At 37.0% G+C, this 17,763-nt stretch overlaps 1 protein-coding gene across 1 annotated transcript in view; it reads left to right on the plus strand.

Moving 5' to 3' along the window:
* MYH15 (myosin heavy chain 15) overlaps positions 1 to 17,763 on the plus strand; it is a 132,184-nt gene that overhangs the window by 41,706 nt on the left and 72,715 nt on the right. The window contains 7 exon segments of the mRNA XM_071214482.1: positions 858 to 967; positions 6,142 to 6,309; positions 9,142 to 9,322; positions 12,722 to 12,763; positions 12,766 to 12,848; positions 12,850 to 12,894; positions 13,919 to 14,055. Coding sequence (XP_071070583.1) covers positions 858 to 967; positions 6,142 to 6,309; positions 9,142 to 9,322; positions 12,722 to 12,763; positions 12,766 to 12,848; positions 12,850 to 12,894; positions 13,919 to 14,055 — 766 coding nt within the window.

Below are 17,763 nucleotides of genomic sequence, written 5' to 3' on the forward strand. Positions count from 1 at the left end.
CTGCAATATCATTCAGGACAACTCCAAGTCCCCAAAATACCCTTATATCATACCTTTTCTTCCCTGTCCCTGCCCTCAGCAACTCCTGTGGCCATTGTCTCCACATCATTGATACAGTTTCTTCCATTGCTAGAGTCACAATAATTATATAGTACAATACCAGTAAGTCCACTCTAATCCATGTTTTATTCCTCCATCCTGTGGACCCTGGGATGGCGATGTCCACTCCATCTCTAAATCGAGAGGGGGCTCTTATCCCACATGGCTGATGGATACGATTATCCTGCTTGCAGTTCTTGACTCTCAGTTCCCTGGTGTGGTGGTTGACCATCCTTACCTCCCTCTTAGTTGGCCTGGGTAAATCCAATGAACCAGAGAATAGGTATGCAAGTTTTTTTGTGAACATATGTTTTCCTTTCTCTTGGGTATATACCTAGAAGTGGAACTGCTGGTTCATATGGCCACTCTGTTTTTGACTTTTTGAGGATCTGCCAATTATTTCCCACAGCTTCTGTACTATTTTACATTTCCACCAACAATGCATGAGGGTTCCAGTTTCTCCATATCCTAACCAACACTTCTTACTGTCCATTTTTTTAATCATTACCATTCTAGTGGTGTGCAGTGGGATATCATTGTGGTTTTTGTTTTAATTTTCAAGAAATAGATTCTTTTAAATAATTAGGATTCAGGATTTATTTCTAATTTACAAACTGCTTCACTCTATCAATCTCAACACACCATCCTTCACTTCCCTGGTTAGTCTATTTGGCCGTAATGGATTGAATTTTAATCTGTCTTTCCTCCCTCTCTTCCCCACCCCTCTTAACTTCTCTTCTTTCCTTTCTTATGACCAGGTACCAACAAAACTGCTTTTTTCTTGGGTGTTAATTCCTCTGAGTTGGTGAAGAGATTGATCCAGGCTGGAATCACGGTTGGCAATGAATATGTTACCAGAGGTCAAAATGTAGAATAGACAAAGTGATATTGAAAGACTATTATGATTCTATGATCTTGTAATAATTGTATATATATTATACAAGCATATTTTTCAACTACTAAGGATGTTTGTAACAAGAGCATCTATTTAAAAAGCTAAGGAGAGCTACCGGAATGAATATTCAAGTGTTTTCATTTACAGATACATATCACATTAGATGTTTGGGTGTTGAGTCTTTCTAGTTTGAAATATGCCATTTTGGCAATTTTCCTATAAGTAACAAATCTCTTCTCAGATGTAAGCAAGCCCTTTTGCTTGCTTGTCCAGTTAAGAAGTTTTCAAAGCTTTTTTTCCCTGACTTGAATAAAATTAGAAAATTGTCGTTTACACCTACTTGGGATATTACTTCTTTAGAATAACATAATCTGAAGTTACTATTTGAAGGAAGAGGGGATTGAGAAGAGACATGAAAGATGGAAGGTATGTAGATTTCGTTCAGTGTTGAGGAGAATGTCATAATGATATAATAATGAAGGATTAGTTGATCTCGGGACTTTGCCTTAGTGCAGCAAATATTCCCAGGGCTGTTTGTTAATTCAGCCATCTAAGTATGCTAATGTATACTTAATGAATAGTCTACATTGTCTAAGTGCATTAGTCAGTATAAGATAGGCTGTGCTGCAGTAACACATATACACTAAAGTCTCAGTGACTACAAAATATTTATTTCTTGTTCACACAAAGTCCCATGAAGATTGGATAGCCTTCTTCCATTTTGTAGATATGCCATGTGGAATACAACGCCTTCAAAGTTGCTGCACAAGGAAAAAATATAATCTGTGGTGAAAAACACGTACTCAACTATTTTGAGCTAGAAGTGATGTGACTTACACAATATTCTATTGGTGAGAATTGGTCAAATCATCCTCTTAGCTACAGGGGGGGATGGGAAATGTAATTTCTCTGAAAAGAGGCAAGGATGAGATGAAGAAATAGTCTTGTCTCTGTCACGTGTATGTGTAAAGCATTCATAGATATTCCATTATCACAGCAATACTCTGAGGTAAGTGGGGCAGGAATGCTTAACTCATGGTTTTCCAGTTATGAAAACTAAGGCTTAGTAAACACAAGTAACATCCCAAAGGGCACATAGCTTTTATTTAGGTGTCCCTTAGATTGTCTTTACTCCACATACATCTAAAATCTGAAAAAGAAGTAGGCAAATGTACAGATTTGTGATAGGAGATAGTCATTTTTACTATAATAAATGATATATTTTTAGAAAAGTATCTGATATGTCTGTTATTTCAAACAACAAATCAAAGTTTGCTCACTCTATAATTCTCCCTCTACCAGAATAACTAACTATACAGTTTTGAAATAATCTGTTTACATTTCTTGTCTTCCCTGCTAGCCTATGCTCCTTGAATGTGTCTAATTTCATTTTAGTACCCCTAGCACCTAACACAGTGCCCTGCAAGCAGTAGGTGCTCCATAAATGTTAAAGTAAGATAAATTGAACTGAACTTGTGTTAATGAGCAGCAAGACAAGTAGTTGGACTATTTCTGGGTAGTGGAGTTAGAGCTGTTTGGCAGTTTCATGCTTTTTAAGACATTCCCTATAACATGCGTGCATAGCATGCTCTGATTATAGAACAGGATATTTCTCTGTATAAAACTAATGAACCCATAGGAGAACTGAAATCAAACCTTTGCCCCTTTAATATTGTGTTCTAAGGGTCTGAGTTACCACAGCAGCATTTACTACAATAGAGGCAGTGAAGCAAGCTAATATATTATTCAACATAAAAAAAGTCTCAGCCTTCCTCTCTCTCTCTATTTCTCTCCAGGAGACAGAGTAAGAAAGCACACTGTAAGGCTTTTTTTTCCTTAGGAATTTTACTGACTTTATAGAGACAATTGCCACTGCTAAGAATAGAGTTGAATATGCTCTCTTGATGACAATCACAAAAGATGGGGAAAATTCTTGCAGCGTTAACACTCTACAAAATTTAGTTCTAGCTCTAGTGCTAACTAACTCAGAGACTTTGGTCAAATGTCATCATCTCTCTAGATTCCCAATGACAGGGTTGAACTCTTCTGTGTTTCTCAATGGAGGGTAAACTGGGCATCTGAGAGGGGAAAATTTTGTATGTATGAGAGAGTACTGCACACTGGAGGATGTTTGGCATCGCTGAACTCCAGGTGCTATATTTCAGTGCACTTTCAGTCATTATGACAATCAGAAAATACCTCCTGCATTTCCAGATTCACCCTTCCATGGGGGAAGGCATCTTCCCTAGTTGAGAACCACCAAATAGGATTATATCAGGTTCTCTGGGTCTAGTATTTAATGAACCTATGAGAGTTTCAACTATGCCTATTGGAAATCAGTTATTTTAATTTTAAAAAGATTAACAGCGATAAAACAACAAAATAACTAATATCCATTGCACACTTACTATGGGTGCTGTGCTAGCACTTTGTATGGATATCTCATTCAGTCCAACAATAAGCTTCAAAAGTAGGTCTTATTAATAGTTCTACTTCATAGTTAAAGACAATGAACCTTAAAGAGTTTAACTGCTTTGGACTTACGCTGGCCAGCTAACAGGGAGGTGAAGAAGGTCAACCACAACACCAGGGAGTCAAAAGTGCCTACAACTGCAATCAGCAGAATTGCATCCATCATCCATGTGGAATCTAAGCCCCCTCTTGATCTAGAGGGGGAGTGGACATCACCATTCCAGGGTCCACAGGCTGGAGGAATAGAGTGTGGATTAGAGTGGACTTACGTATTATATTCTACTATGGAACTATTTGTGATTAGTAATGGAAGAAATTGTAGAATTAATGTGGAGAAACTGGCCATGGCAGCTGCTGAGAGTAGGGAGAGGGAAGAAGAGAGATATGATCTGAGGACATTTTCAGGACTTGGAGTTATTCTGGGTAGTACTGCAGGGACAGATGCTGGACATTGTATGTCCTACCATGGCCCACTGGGTAGACTGGGGGAGAGTGTAAACTACAGTGTAAACCATTATCCATGTGGTGCAGCAGTGCTCCAAAATGTATTCACCAAATGCAATGAATGTGCCACGATGATGAAAGAGATAGTTGATGTGGGAGGAGTGGGGTGAGGGGGGTGGGGGCTATATGGGGACCTCATATTTTTTTAATGTAACATTTAAAAAAAATAAAGAAGGGAAAAAAAAGAGTTTAACTGCTCAAGGTGACACAGCTGGGAAGTACTGGCATGGCAGTGAGGAAGTAAAAGTGGAAAGGGGATAAGAAACAGAATTAACATGGGAACCTCTTACTTTTTAAAATGTTTTTTAATGTAACTTTCCTTGTGATCTATTAATTTTTTTAATTCTTAAAAAAAATTTTAAAAACACAAAAAACATTTATTGGGTACTAAATGCCCAATGTTGTGCTCTGTGTGTTTACATAGTCTCTCATTAAAACTCTCACAGCAACCCTGAGGTACACATATTTTGTAATTGCTCTTTTACAGATGAGAAAGTCAGAGTCAAAGTGGTAAAATGTTATTTGACTCATTTTTTTTTTCTATCATATGGTTACCTACCTTCCCCTACCTATTCTAGACACACCCTCACCCCATGATCAATATCTTCTCTAAGGTTATTTTCAAAAGGGCTAAGAAATTGGGATACACTTAGCCCCTGAAAGGTGGAAGTTTAGGTTTAGCCATCTCATTCCTCCTTCACTGGATAGAAAATGATTAGAATGATTCATTAATGAGCAGTATATTGGTTTCATTAATTCATTCATCAGGCATCATACTATCTCCTTCACCATCTGCCTACATTTTCAGACTTTCTTCCTGTGATTCTTTACTACTCCCCAACCCTCGCCAAACAGTTTCTCTTCCCCCACTTCTAGAGTACTTAGAGAATTAAAAGAGGGGTGAGCAATTAGTCATGTTCTTTTTTAAGTTTCAAAGTGACTGCTGTAGACTGTGAGATTTCCTCGGTATTACAGAGGATGAAAATCATTCTTGCTGCTTTATTTGTACGGGTGTACTCTTGATGCTGATAAAAACAACAACAACAACAACAACAACAAAAAGCAACTGTGAAGCCATCCGGTTTATGGATTAAATGTGGAAATGACTCAAGATAACTGATCAGAGAGTGGGTGACTCATAACGAAATCATCACCAGACACCAACTGGCTCCTGCTGCCTGCTCTCTCTGGGGCAGCAAAAGGATGGATGGGATAGGCCTATTTTAAATGTTAAGTGGTTGGAGCACATTCTGCTTCCAGGCTTGGAGAATGTCCAACTGAAATTCCCTCCTTGAAGTCTGTCAGAAACCTGCTACTACAACAGCGCCTTTGCTTTATGGAAGCAGGATCTGCATTTATATAGCATCATCCAGGCACAGAGGTTGGAGTTCTCCCCAGTAGGTTACTTTGGGGTCTTTCCATTGCCCTCCAGGGAAGAGATATGCAGCCTCAGTTTTACAGTAGGAGAATCTGAGTCAGAGTGATGCAGCAAATTGCCATTCTCCCAACAGGACACTGAAAGCAACACTGGTAAGTGGTGTAATAGAGAAGGTGGAAGCTGGGGCTCAAAAGAATGTTCAAGGGCATTATTCAGATAATGATGCTGTAGCCCAGAGAGGTTAGGGCTCTTGCCAAAAGCTGCACCATGAGTTAGCAGCTGGAGCAGCAGCAGGTACAAAGCAATGGTTAGAGATTCTCGTTTTCTAATATACTACCACCAGTACTTTTCAACCTTTATTGTGCATAGAAATCAGCGGGGATCTTGTTGTAATGCAGATTCTGACTCTGTAGTTCTGGGACTGGGCCTGGGAGTTTGCATCTTTAATAAGCTCCCAGGTGAGGCCAATGCCTAACCTAAGATAATACTTTGAATAGCAAGACTCTGAAACAGATTGGTGTACTATATCCCAGGATATTTGGTTCTTTAATAATAGGAGCATGATTCCTCTCATGAGCTTTTGATAGGAAGGCACTGTCCTAGTTCACCCTTTCTCCCCTCCCATCTTCTCTTCCCCCCCGCCCTTTTATTTTCTTCTTTCCTCTCATTACACTTAGCAGAATGAAAAAAACACACAAAAGGTCAATAAATACATCCTGAACTGATTAGAAGGTGGTTGCTGATAGAGAATGCCCAGGATTAAAATGAACAGTGCTGTCAGGTGAAAGAGTAGTTTCAGTGTGCTTTCCAGGCAACCTATAATGCTGGCACTCTGTCCAAATCAATACACATAAAGATGTTCAAGTGGCTGGTGGCATGTATCAACAGGGCTCTTGAAGCCAAGCTGCCAAGGCAGTTCTCCACTGGCACTCTTCACGTCACTGGTTTTGAAATCCTTGATGTAAGTATATCTGTTAAGAATATAGTCAATGCATATGTACGAGAAGACCAGAAATGTAAATTGAAAGTCCAAAAATATAGTTAAAGCATGATAAGAATCATTCTATGCAAAACTTCAAGGCAAACTTGGTTGGGAAAAAAGCTATTAATTCATTAATTAATAATCTTAAGAAACTTGGAGTTTCATAATATGTCCATTAGTAAAGGTAAAAGGAAAAGTAATCATTTATAGTTTTGAATTGTAATGTCTTTATTTGTAATAGTCTTCAGTTTGTAAGTATATATGAAGGGGACAAGAATTTTAAAAGCTTAGCAGATTTATTGATATATAACTCACATATACAATTTGCCCATTTAAAGATTACAATTCAATCATTTTTAGTATATTCATAGATACATGGGCAACTGTCACCCCAGTCAATTTTAGAACATTTTTATCACCTCAGAAAGGGACTCCATATCCTATAGCTATCAGCCCCCTACCCTACCATTACCACCACCTCCCTCGTGCCCCACCCCTACCCCAAACCCTGAGGAACCATCAATTTACTTTGTCTTTTTGGATTTCCCTATTCTGGACTTTCATAGGAATGGACTCTTATAATATGTGGTATTTTGTGATTGGCTTCTTTCACTTACCATGATATTTTCAAGGTTTATCCCCGTTGTAGCATGTATCAGTACTTTAATTCTTTTTGTGGCTGAAAAATATTCCATTGTATTGATATACCATGTTTTGTTTGTTTATTCATTCATTGATGGGCATTTGGTTTGTTGCCACCTTTTTGTTATTATGAATAATACTGCTATAAACATTCATATACAAGTTTGTGGACATGTGTTTTCATTTATCTTGGGAATATAACTAGGAGTGAAATTGCTGGGTCAGATGGTAATTTTGTGTTTAATCATTTAAGGAACTGCCCAACTGTTTTCCAAAGTGGCTGCACCATTTTACATTCCTCCCAGCAGTATATAAGTGTTGCAATTTCTACACATCCTTACCAACACTTATTATCTGACTTTTTTATTCTAAGTCATCCGAGTATGAAGTGTATCTCATTCTGGTTTGGGTTTGCATTTCTCTGATGACCAATGAGGTTGTATATCTTTTCATGTGCTTATTGGCCATTTGTAAACCTTCCTTGGAGAAATGTTTATTTCAATCCTTTTCCATTTTTTAATCGGGCTATTTGTCTTTTTACTAATGAGTTGAAAATGTTCATCCCATTTTTTTTCCCCCACCTTCTTTATGGTATCTCTCTCTCTCTTTTTAAGATTTATTTTATTTATTTATCCCCTCACTTGATGCTTGCTTGCTGTCTGCTCTCTGTGTCCATTCAATGCGCGTTTTTCTGTGTCTGCTTGTCTGCCTTTGTTGTGTCATCTTGCTGCGCCAGCTCTCTGTGGGTGTGGGCCGTCAGCTCTCCACGGGCACGGGCCAGCTTGCCTTCACAAGAAGGCCCTAGGAAGCAAACCTAGGGCCTCCCATATGGTAGATGGGAGCCCAATTGGTTGAGCCACATTCGCTTCCCTATGGTATCTTTTGAACAAGAAAAGTTTTTAATTTTGATGAAGTTCAATTTATCTATTTTTTTTCTTTTGGTGCTTATGTGTTTGGTGTCATAGCTAAGAATCCTTCGCTTAACCAAGGTCATGAAGATTTACCACTATGTTTTTTCTAAGAGTTTTACAGTCTTTGCACTTACATTTAGAACTTTTCCCATTTTAATTTAAAAAATATATTTTGTGAGGTAAGGGTCCAACTTTATTCTTTTGCATGTGGCCATGCAATTTTCCCAGTATTGTTTGTTGAAGAGACTATTCTCACCCCATTAAATGGTCTCAGCACCCTTGTTGAAAACAAGTTGACCATGGATATACAGGTTTATTTTTGAACTCTCAATACTATTCAATTGTCCATATGTCTGTCCATATGCCAGGACCACACTGTCTTAATTATTGTTGTTTGTAGTAAGTTTTGAAATCAGCAACTGTGAGCCCTCCTGGTTTTTCTTTTTCAGAATTGTTTTGGCTATTCAGAGTCCCTCAGCTTGTCGACTTTTATAAAGAAGTCAGTTGGGATTCTGATTGGAATTATATTGAATCTGTAGATCAGTTTAGGGAATATTGTCTTGCTGTCCATGATCATAGGATGTTTTTTTTATTTATTTGGTTCTTCAATTTCTTTCAACAATATTTTGTAGTTTTCAGAGTATAAGTTTTATATTTATTTTGTTATATTCTTAAATCTTATTCTTTTTGTTGCTATTGTGAATGTAACTGTCTTCTTAATTAATTTTTGGGTTTTTTATTGCAAGTGCATAGAAATACAATTATTTGTGTATATTGATCTTTTAAATAATTAAATTTGCTGTACTCCTTTTTCAGTTATAATAGTTTTTAGTGGATTCCTTAGATTTTCCATATATAAGATTATCTGTGAATAGATAGTTTAATTTCTTTTTTCAGTCTGTTGACTTTTACTTATTTTTCTAGCCTAATTGCCCAAGATAGAACTTCTAGTGGAATACTAAATGCAAGTAGTGAGAACAAACATCCTTGCCTACTTTCTGATCTTAGGGGGAAAGTATCCAGTCTCTTACCATAGTGTACAGTGTTTTATCATAGTGTACATAGTGTATGATGTTTTTCATAGAAAGCCTTTATCAGGTACAGGAGTAGAGTAAGAATTTAAGTGACTATTTGCTACTTTTTCAGTATATTTGCCATCATATGATAGTTGTTATGGGTTTCTCTTGACTATGCATTCTTCCAAGTGGATCTCAATTTTATTTTGATCTCTTCTTTCTTCCTATTTACTTCTTTGAAGTATTAATATAACACCCTTGAGCAACTTTGCATTAATTTTACCAATGAAAAGTTACATCCATTCTTCAGTCAGCACATATTTGTTCTAGAACAAGAGAACTATAAGAAGGAAGACATTGACTGGTTGTCTGTAGACTTTGGTCTGTATTTGCAAGCCTGCATAGATCTCATTGAGAAGGTATGTCCCTGCTTGCCATGTTGGTCCATGTCAGAAATCAGGCTCTGTAAGGTGATGGGAAATGGGACAGGAGAGCCCTGTAAATGTTCCCTTAATGGTCTTTGTGTTCAGTACCCATGGCATGCTAACCAAACTCTCAAGTCAGCTACTCTACTCAAATATCTATAAATCAAATTGTCACTATGCATTTGCAGCTTATTCATGGCCTTCACTGTTAATGCACAGGGAACCTTGTCGACATTAAAAATGGTTGTGCCCCTGACTGCAAAAAGACACAGAGCAGGAAATATGAGCACTGTAGGGCCTGGCTGATTAACATAAGGTGAATGAGTAGACCACAGCAGCTTAATGAAATTTGGTAAATTAGCATGGCAAACGAACTGCCGTAAATTCTTAAGGCCACTACCTTGTAGCATGTAGTTTGTTCGCTTAATTGGACAAGTACCAGTTACTTTAAGTAATTTATGACAATACTTCAAGGCTTATTAGTAAATTAGAGCAGTACACAGTTTCTGAATTCAGTGATATCCCTGAACTCCAAAATCTTTTCTGGGTGCTCAGAGAAAAATTAGCAGGGTTTGCTGGGGAAAATCTATATGTTCTTTTCTGTGGCTTTGTCTATTGGAGCAATTTTGGCTATATGTTAATAGCTACATGCCTCTTGTTTCTTGCTGTAACAGTGGATTGCAGTGAATTCTGGAGACAGGTCTGGTCAGGCCAAGGTCTGGTACTTTTAACTTTCTGAAAGCTCCCTTTAGCTGCACAGTTGCATTTAATTCTCAACAGCCCTGCCAGGTGACTAACCTCTCTTTGTCCTTTGCAGGCTTCAGATTTTATCAATCAGTGTCCCACCAATTTTGTTTGTTAGACTTTAAATAAAGCTAAATCTTCCTTGAAAATAGCCACTATTCTTAACAGGAGTGGACATTATTGATTTTATTGCGTTTATAACCAGTGAATTTCCTGGAAGGCAAGCTGATTAACAACAACAAAAAAAGATGAACCAACCATGAACTGGTTTTAAAAAATAATAATAATGAACCATCCATGATTTGGTTATGGTTGCAGGTTTTAAGGACAGATTCAGCTTTTGTCATTATCACCTATAACATATACTTACTTTGATTATGACAGGATACGATTTTCAGGTAGGAAGTTGAGACACAGACATTATTCAGACATTAATAGGCCCCAAAATATTACTTTTTAGTTTATATGAAGCCCATGGCCTCATTTATTCCAGATAACACACTAGCAACATGAATGTAATTTCCTGTTGAATTTTCCCCAGATATGATGAAATGAGAAACAAAACAAACAAAACAATACTGGCCAGATGATATAAGGAAAAGATAAGTCTTTGGCCTGAAAATAATTTCAAGGGTATTCAGATCAGGCAAATAAGAATACTGTCTTAAAAAGACTCTATATTTTGAAACAACCCATTAATATTGGTTCAGACTATCTGAAGAAAATTTGTAATAAATATTAAAGAGCACACTTATTCCTTCAGAGAAAATTAATCATGTGATGTTTTCAAAATTCAAAAGCACTAAAATTTATCAAGATATACAAAATGTCCTATATCATGTCTCTGTGTATAAGGAAAAGAGTTTTCATACATAAAAGTTTCATATTTTTATGTTTACAAGAAAGATTAAATTAAACCAAAATAAAGATATATTTTGATACCAATTTTAATTTTTAATTTGATTGTGGGGACCCAGGGCCTACCCCCTTCCCACCCCCAAGTCCTTAGCATATAGCCACCTGTGTGACCTAGACATACATTAAAGGTTAACAATCCTCCCCAGAGGGGAGAGAATAGATGTTGTTGTAAACTATAATTTTCCCAAAGCAGTAAACGTCCTTGGTAAATGTCCTTCCTACAGAGCATAGTGATAACATCAACAGACCCCATGTGTACACTTCACGTGACCCTTGCAGGAACTCTCTTCTCATACCCTATGAAATGCCCTTGTTCTGAAATCCCTAATATATCATACCTCATTTTCTCATCTCTTTGTGGAGCACTCTCTTCATTCTCTGAAGTGCTGACTTCAGAGATACTCTCCTGTTCATAAGTCCCAATAAAGTGCATCCCTCACAAAATGCCAGGTGTGTTCTTTGGTCTCTCAACCTCACCAGCTTGTGCCCTTCAGGAGCTGGGTTGTAACATTTGGCCTTCAAGCATATAGTAGCCTCCTTTTATATATATGATGTGAACAAATCTATTATAGAATTAGCTCACACATTTCATTGCTTGAAATATTCCAGTTTGTTTAGAACTTGAGCATCATGAGTGTATATATTAAAGTATTGACAAATGATTGCATTTATGGATATGTAAGGTATTGGTAAAGAGATTATCTCTATTTTCATTTTTAACAAATTCATCAAAATTATACATTTAAAAAATTGCAGTCCCTTCAGTGTAATCCCCTGGAAAGTTATACATTTCTTCCAATAATTCAGAAAGTTGGGATTGGGATTAGGGTAAGGTTTTAGAATGTTATTTAACAGACATGAGAGAAAATTAATTTCAATACTTACTATCTTTTCTGTTTTTGAGGCCAAATTGTATTTCTAAGTATTATCACATTATTCACCTTATTTGCTCGACTTGGCTTAAACAACTTTTTATTGTTTCTATGCAATGATACACACTCAGACAAGAGGAATTTTCCATGTTCCAATGGTCAATGGTATCAGATATCCCAAAGAAGTGTTCTGAAATATTTTAAAGCCTCGTAACATCTTGGCAATAAGTGTTGTTGCCTCCCAAAGGGGAAACTATGGATGTGCTAATTCTGTTGTTTTTGCTATAAAATGAATTTTACATGGTTATCTGGTTACATCTTTTGTGCATATGAATATTTTCATTACACATATAGCTCCATTTTTTAAATCGGCAACTCTCACTATTAACCTCAGCAAAGCAGTCCAGGTCCCAAAGTTCAAACCTATATGTCTCAGTGTTCACTTGTCTATTAATTACTTGACAGAAATTTGCTGAAAACCTACATTTTAGTTATCTTGGGACCAACTATGTTAAGGGGTATGAAGAATGCACATGCCAAAAGGCATTATTCTGACACTCAAGGAACTTCTGGTATAATTGGAAAGATATCTTAAAATCCTTTTTGGTTTTTATTAGATGAATAATTACATTTGTTTAGCAACTATTATTTGTAAGACATTGAGGACAGGTACTTTGGAAGTATGGAAATAGTACCCTACACCTAGTAAGTATTTAATAAATATTTGTTGAATTGATGCCAGTGAATATCCCTTCTCCTTGTCAAGTGATCAGCTTCCTGGGGAAGAATTTACACTGACCCTCCTACTGAAAATACTGTTTCCTGGTGTTTTTTCATCTGCTGCCCATAAGTGTCTCCAACAGTCAATGGCATCCTTTCTAACCTCAAAGAGGAATGTATATTCCCTAAGACATGACTTTTAAGACCAGTGTCCTTAACAACCATTTTAGAAAGTAAGTTCATCTTCAGAAGCCCAAGCCTGATAAGAAGAGAAAAATATGAGGTTCACTTTGAATTTGTCCATCATGCAGGAGTGGTTAGTTACCCCTAGACCCCACCCTGAATTTTCCAAACTCTGTTTTAAATACACTCAGCCAAAGACCATAAATAATATTTAAGTAAAGTTTAGATTAAATGAAGAGATGAACAAAATAAATCTCAGTTCCAGAAAAAAAGATAGTAGCTTTTTAGCACTATACTATAATAACATTTCATAGGCACTAAGGTCAAAATCTTAAAATGGGTCTATCACCCCAGCTCTAAAGCAAGAAAACTTCAGAAAGGCATGGAGACCATCAAAGTCATGGTTTTTCCCCTTATTTGTCCTTCCTTTTAACTTAACTTTCTGTGAATGAGTGATTTCAATTGATCTTTTTATTGAAGTTTTTTTTTTTTCAATTCTCCCATAAAGAAATAACCAATGTGTTCTCCAAACTATGGCCAACAAAGGTTTCTAATAACCCTTACTTGCTCTTATCTCCCTGCTGGTGTATGTGCCCCTTTTTTTTCTGCTTTTATGCTGCTGGCCAGTGATTCTGGGTGGAACAGAGAGAGAATTGATAAAGAACAAAATACTTCAATCTAAAAATAACCTGCTAACTGTATACAGATATGCTTATAGTTCTCTTCTCTGATATCTTAGAATATTATCATGACATTTACAGTAAAATTTCATTATAATTGATCACAATTTTTTGAGTGCTCGCTAGGTGTTAGGAACAGTTTACTCAGATTATTTTATCTATTCTACCTATGAAGAGCTCCTGATGTGAATTGTTTTCACCAGAAATACCATTTAATCCTCTCTTTTTCTTCCTCCCTCTCACTCCCACTGTCTTCTCTTTCCTTTCTGCCTATTTCTTTTCAAAATGTAAATGATAAGGCCTAAAATATCTTTAGGCTTCACAATAGGCTTCTAGAATATTATTCTATACTGTGACCTCAAACTGATTTAAAGTTAAAGGACTCACACAATTTGTGACTTTTTACAAGTAATGTACAATTTCCTATTAGCTTTTGTGTTTTCTCCTTTTGTTATCCAAACTGCATGCTTTCCAAAGGTGCCTTAGAACATTAGTGCTTGGCTTGATAAGAACAAAGACCTTCTTAATGAAACTGTGGTAGCTATATTTCAGAAGTCTTCCAGCAGACTCCTGGCAAGTCTATTTGAAAATTATATCAATATCGAAAGTGGTGAGTTGAGTAATCTTCCTTGATTTTTCAGCCTCAGAATGGAACCTATGACTCTGACTCAGCTTTTACAAAATTTCTTGCCTCATTCCCTTGACATCTGTTTCTGCTTCCTGTGGACCAAGTCATCCCATCTTGTTAACCTTTCTGTTCTTAGGTTGGTGGTTCCTCAAGGAAATTGTACTAGTGCTGTAAGAAAGGTATATTTTAGGGGTTTGTTTCTGGTCTGCCTTTATCTTATACTTGAGCCATCTGCAAAGAGAAAGCATAAAATTATGTTTGATAAATAATTTTGGAAAAATAGCAAGCACTTTAATATATATTTCCTAAATATCTTGGCATTCTTCTTCACAATACTCTGGATACTTGTAATTATTATAAGCTTCATGAGGACTCTGTCTGACTTGTTCAACTGGATCCTCAGCAGCTAGCGAATGCCTGTAAAGTAGGCACCCAATAAATGTTTACTGACCAACCAGCATCTAATCTTGTGTAGCATTTTACAATTTATAAAGCACTATTTTTTACCATAAGCATGGCTATTTCCAATAGAAGGGCCCTTCCAATCTGGGGCCACAAAGGAGAAACATGTCTCTCAGTGAGAAGGTGATTTATTGCAAGTGTACAAGCAAGGAACTTGGGGAATCTTTCCCAAACCAGTTCAAAGTGAAAATGGGAGCTAAGGTTTTTACAGACAAACAAAGAGAAAAGGGGTAAGTGAGAAGAAAAACTGGTTAAAAAAAAAAGAAGGAAAAAAAAGAAACTAGTGACATCAGGGGTCTTATGAGGAGGGTATGTATAATTTGTCAGTCCTGCATTGTTTCAAGCATGTTCAACTTGTCCTTGATTTCAGCAGCTAATCAACCACAGTTTAGATACTGTTGTGCCAGTCCCTCGAGGATATCAAGCTTTTTGTCTCTGAGAAAAGTTACAGATTTACTGGGTCATAGGTGCTCCTGACACCATTCTGTCTGGTTTTGCTTTGAGACATTATCTTATTCCTGTAAGCAAAACTGAGAAGGTCTGGTTAATATCCTTCAGGGAAATAAGTGCAAACAGTAAACTTCTAAAATTAGATTAATAGAAAAACAGCTCAATTAGTGTATTAGAGTTTTCAGAGCTACTTAAGAAATTTTAATAAGCACATTTTCCAGTTACTACTTTTAGATACATTATTTCACTCAATCCCAGCCATGACCCTTTCAGATAGATATAGAGGGGAAAATCTCTGTATCTTGCAAAAGTAAGTTCAAAGGAGTTCAGTGGTTGCCCTAATTTAGCAAATCTACTAAATATCAAAGCCTGGGTAGCAAACAGGACTTTCAGTTCCTAGTTTGGTGCTATTTTGCTTAAACTTCACAGTCTCCCAGAAACCAACCAACCAACCAAAGAGATGGATAAACTACATACATTTAGGATATAATGAAAATGTCTACAACCATTATGCAAAGGATTTGCAGGAACTAAGCTCAGGTCTCTAATTCTAGCATCACAACTAGACAAGTGCCAGCTACTGAAAGAAGTTTTCCACTGTTTACAGCAAAAATCACAAACTGCCAGCCCATAAGTTGAATCTGACCTCCAAACATGTTTTGTTTGATCCATAAAAGTTTAAAACAATCAGAAGACATCTTCCCTTTACCTCTTCAGACCTCCACAGAAACATCCCCGGACTCAAGGCTGGAGGTGCCCGTGGTTATGGCACAAGTCAGGCCATATCCGCAGACTGATGAGGTTGTAAACTGCATAAATGAGGATCTACCACCAAAATGGTGCTTTTTCTAGAAGAAAGAGAAGCTCTGAGCTCTGGAGTGTGATGAAAGCATCCTCAATAAGACTTGACTCCCTTCCCTTTTTGGTCTGTTCATGTTCTGATCTCTGCCTGTTATTGATTTCCAGCTTCATTCCATTGTGGTCAGGGTATATGTCCAAAATAATTGAAAGCAAGGACTTGGACAGAGACTGAAGTTCATAATAGCATTATTGACAATAGCCAAAAGATGGAAACAACCCAAGTGTTCATCAACAGATGAATGGATAAACAGAAGTGTATATAATGACAATGCAATATTATTTAGCCATAAAAATGAAGTTTTTTTTTTTTTTGATATATGCTACAACCTGGATGAACCTGGAAGACAACTTGTTGAGTGAAATAAGCCAGATAGAAAAGAGGAAGATAGTTGTTGGCTGAGCTATTGACAATAGAGTCAATGATCTTCAAAGATGTATCTATAGACTTCCCCTAAGAAGAGTGATTTCTTTTGGACACAATCCAGAAAACCTATTCAGAGATGTGATGGCAGAGATTATTGATCATCTGGTTTCAGTGGGATTTCAGGGCTGCAAATCATATGTGCTTCCCCAATTGGAGCAAGGAAAGGAACTGTGGAGAGAGGGAATAGGATTTCTCCAAAACCAGAGTTCAGGCATGGCAAGTGGCAAGGCCAAGAAAGTAGAAACCATGAGAATTTCATCCCCTGGAAGTGACTTCCACTTCCTCCTATACACATGCTCAGAAGGGTGAGAAAGAAAATTGTGGCTGCCTTTCTCCTCTCCAAGAGAAGGACTGTTTCTTGTACTCATTTGTAATTGGTAATTATCCTTGTTTCTCATGTGGGAATATAAAAACCTCGAAGATAATAATTAATTAACCTATGCCTTTATAAAGGATTTTGCAATGCCCTCATCCAGTCCCCTTTATTTCTGTGCTTTTTAAAATATATTTATTGATGTATATTAAGTTTCAATAATATTGACTTCTATGTATAATGTCTCTTAACCCCATCCATTGAATTTACCTATATAATTTGCTAAACCCTGCAACAACAAAAAAATCAGATGATTTCACACACAAATTTGGATTTCCTTTTTCCTTTGAAAAATGGAAATCATGAGAAAATAGAAAATCTGGCCATCTTGGGTACAGATTCCCTTGTTACAACAATGGGTAGACCATACTAGCTACTTTTTAAATGGTATATGTGCTTTCACTACCCCCGAACACCATCCTCCTTATTACATCCTTATTGCAATCAGTGTCACTCCTTTATGTTAACTCCTGGCTCTTGTAGGATGATTTGGAACTCCTGATGGATATGGTCAGGAAAAGGAAAAAGAATTTAGCACTTCCTGACTTCATCAGCAAATGATGGCATAATTCAGGACCATGTCTGAAACCTCACAGGCCTCCCTGAAGACAAGGATGAGAAATGGAAGCTGTTGTGTTTGGATCCTGATAATCTAAAGCAGTGTATTTGCCTGATTCTAATAGCTTCTAGAGTGCCTGTGAGAAGTATGTTAGACAGTGGCCACATAAGCTTATGGCTCCCAGTTGAGTAAGTCTCTGATCATAACAGATCAGAGTGGTTTAGGCAGAGAAATAGAGAGGAAATCATCTTCTAACTCTTCAGGGTGTATGTTGTGTTCTTTGGCACTAGAAGAGAAGAATTGTTCAGAACGTCCTTTTTAATAACGCCTCTAAGTTTCTGAGTCATCCAAACATTAAATTGTCCATTTAATAATGCTGATTTCTAGTGGGGAATTCATGTTCTTTCATCTAGAATTATAACAAGGCCTTTTGAAAAATAAATGGAAGATAGAATTATTATCTTTTCATAGGTGAGGAAACTGAAGTACAAAAAGATAAAAGTGATTCACTGGAGGGCTTGGGGCATGTCAATGGGATTAAAACTCATGACATCTGCCTTGGCCC

The sequence above is a fragment of the Dasypus novemcinctus genome, chromosome 4 (assembly GCF_030445035.2).
Source record: "Dasypus novemcinctus isolate mDasNov1 chromosome 4, mDasNov1.1.hap2, whole genome shotgun sequence".
NCBI lineage: Eukaryota > Metazoa > Chordata > Mammalia > Cingulata > Dasypodidae > Dasypus > Dasypus novemcinctus.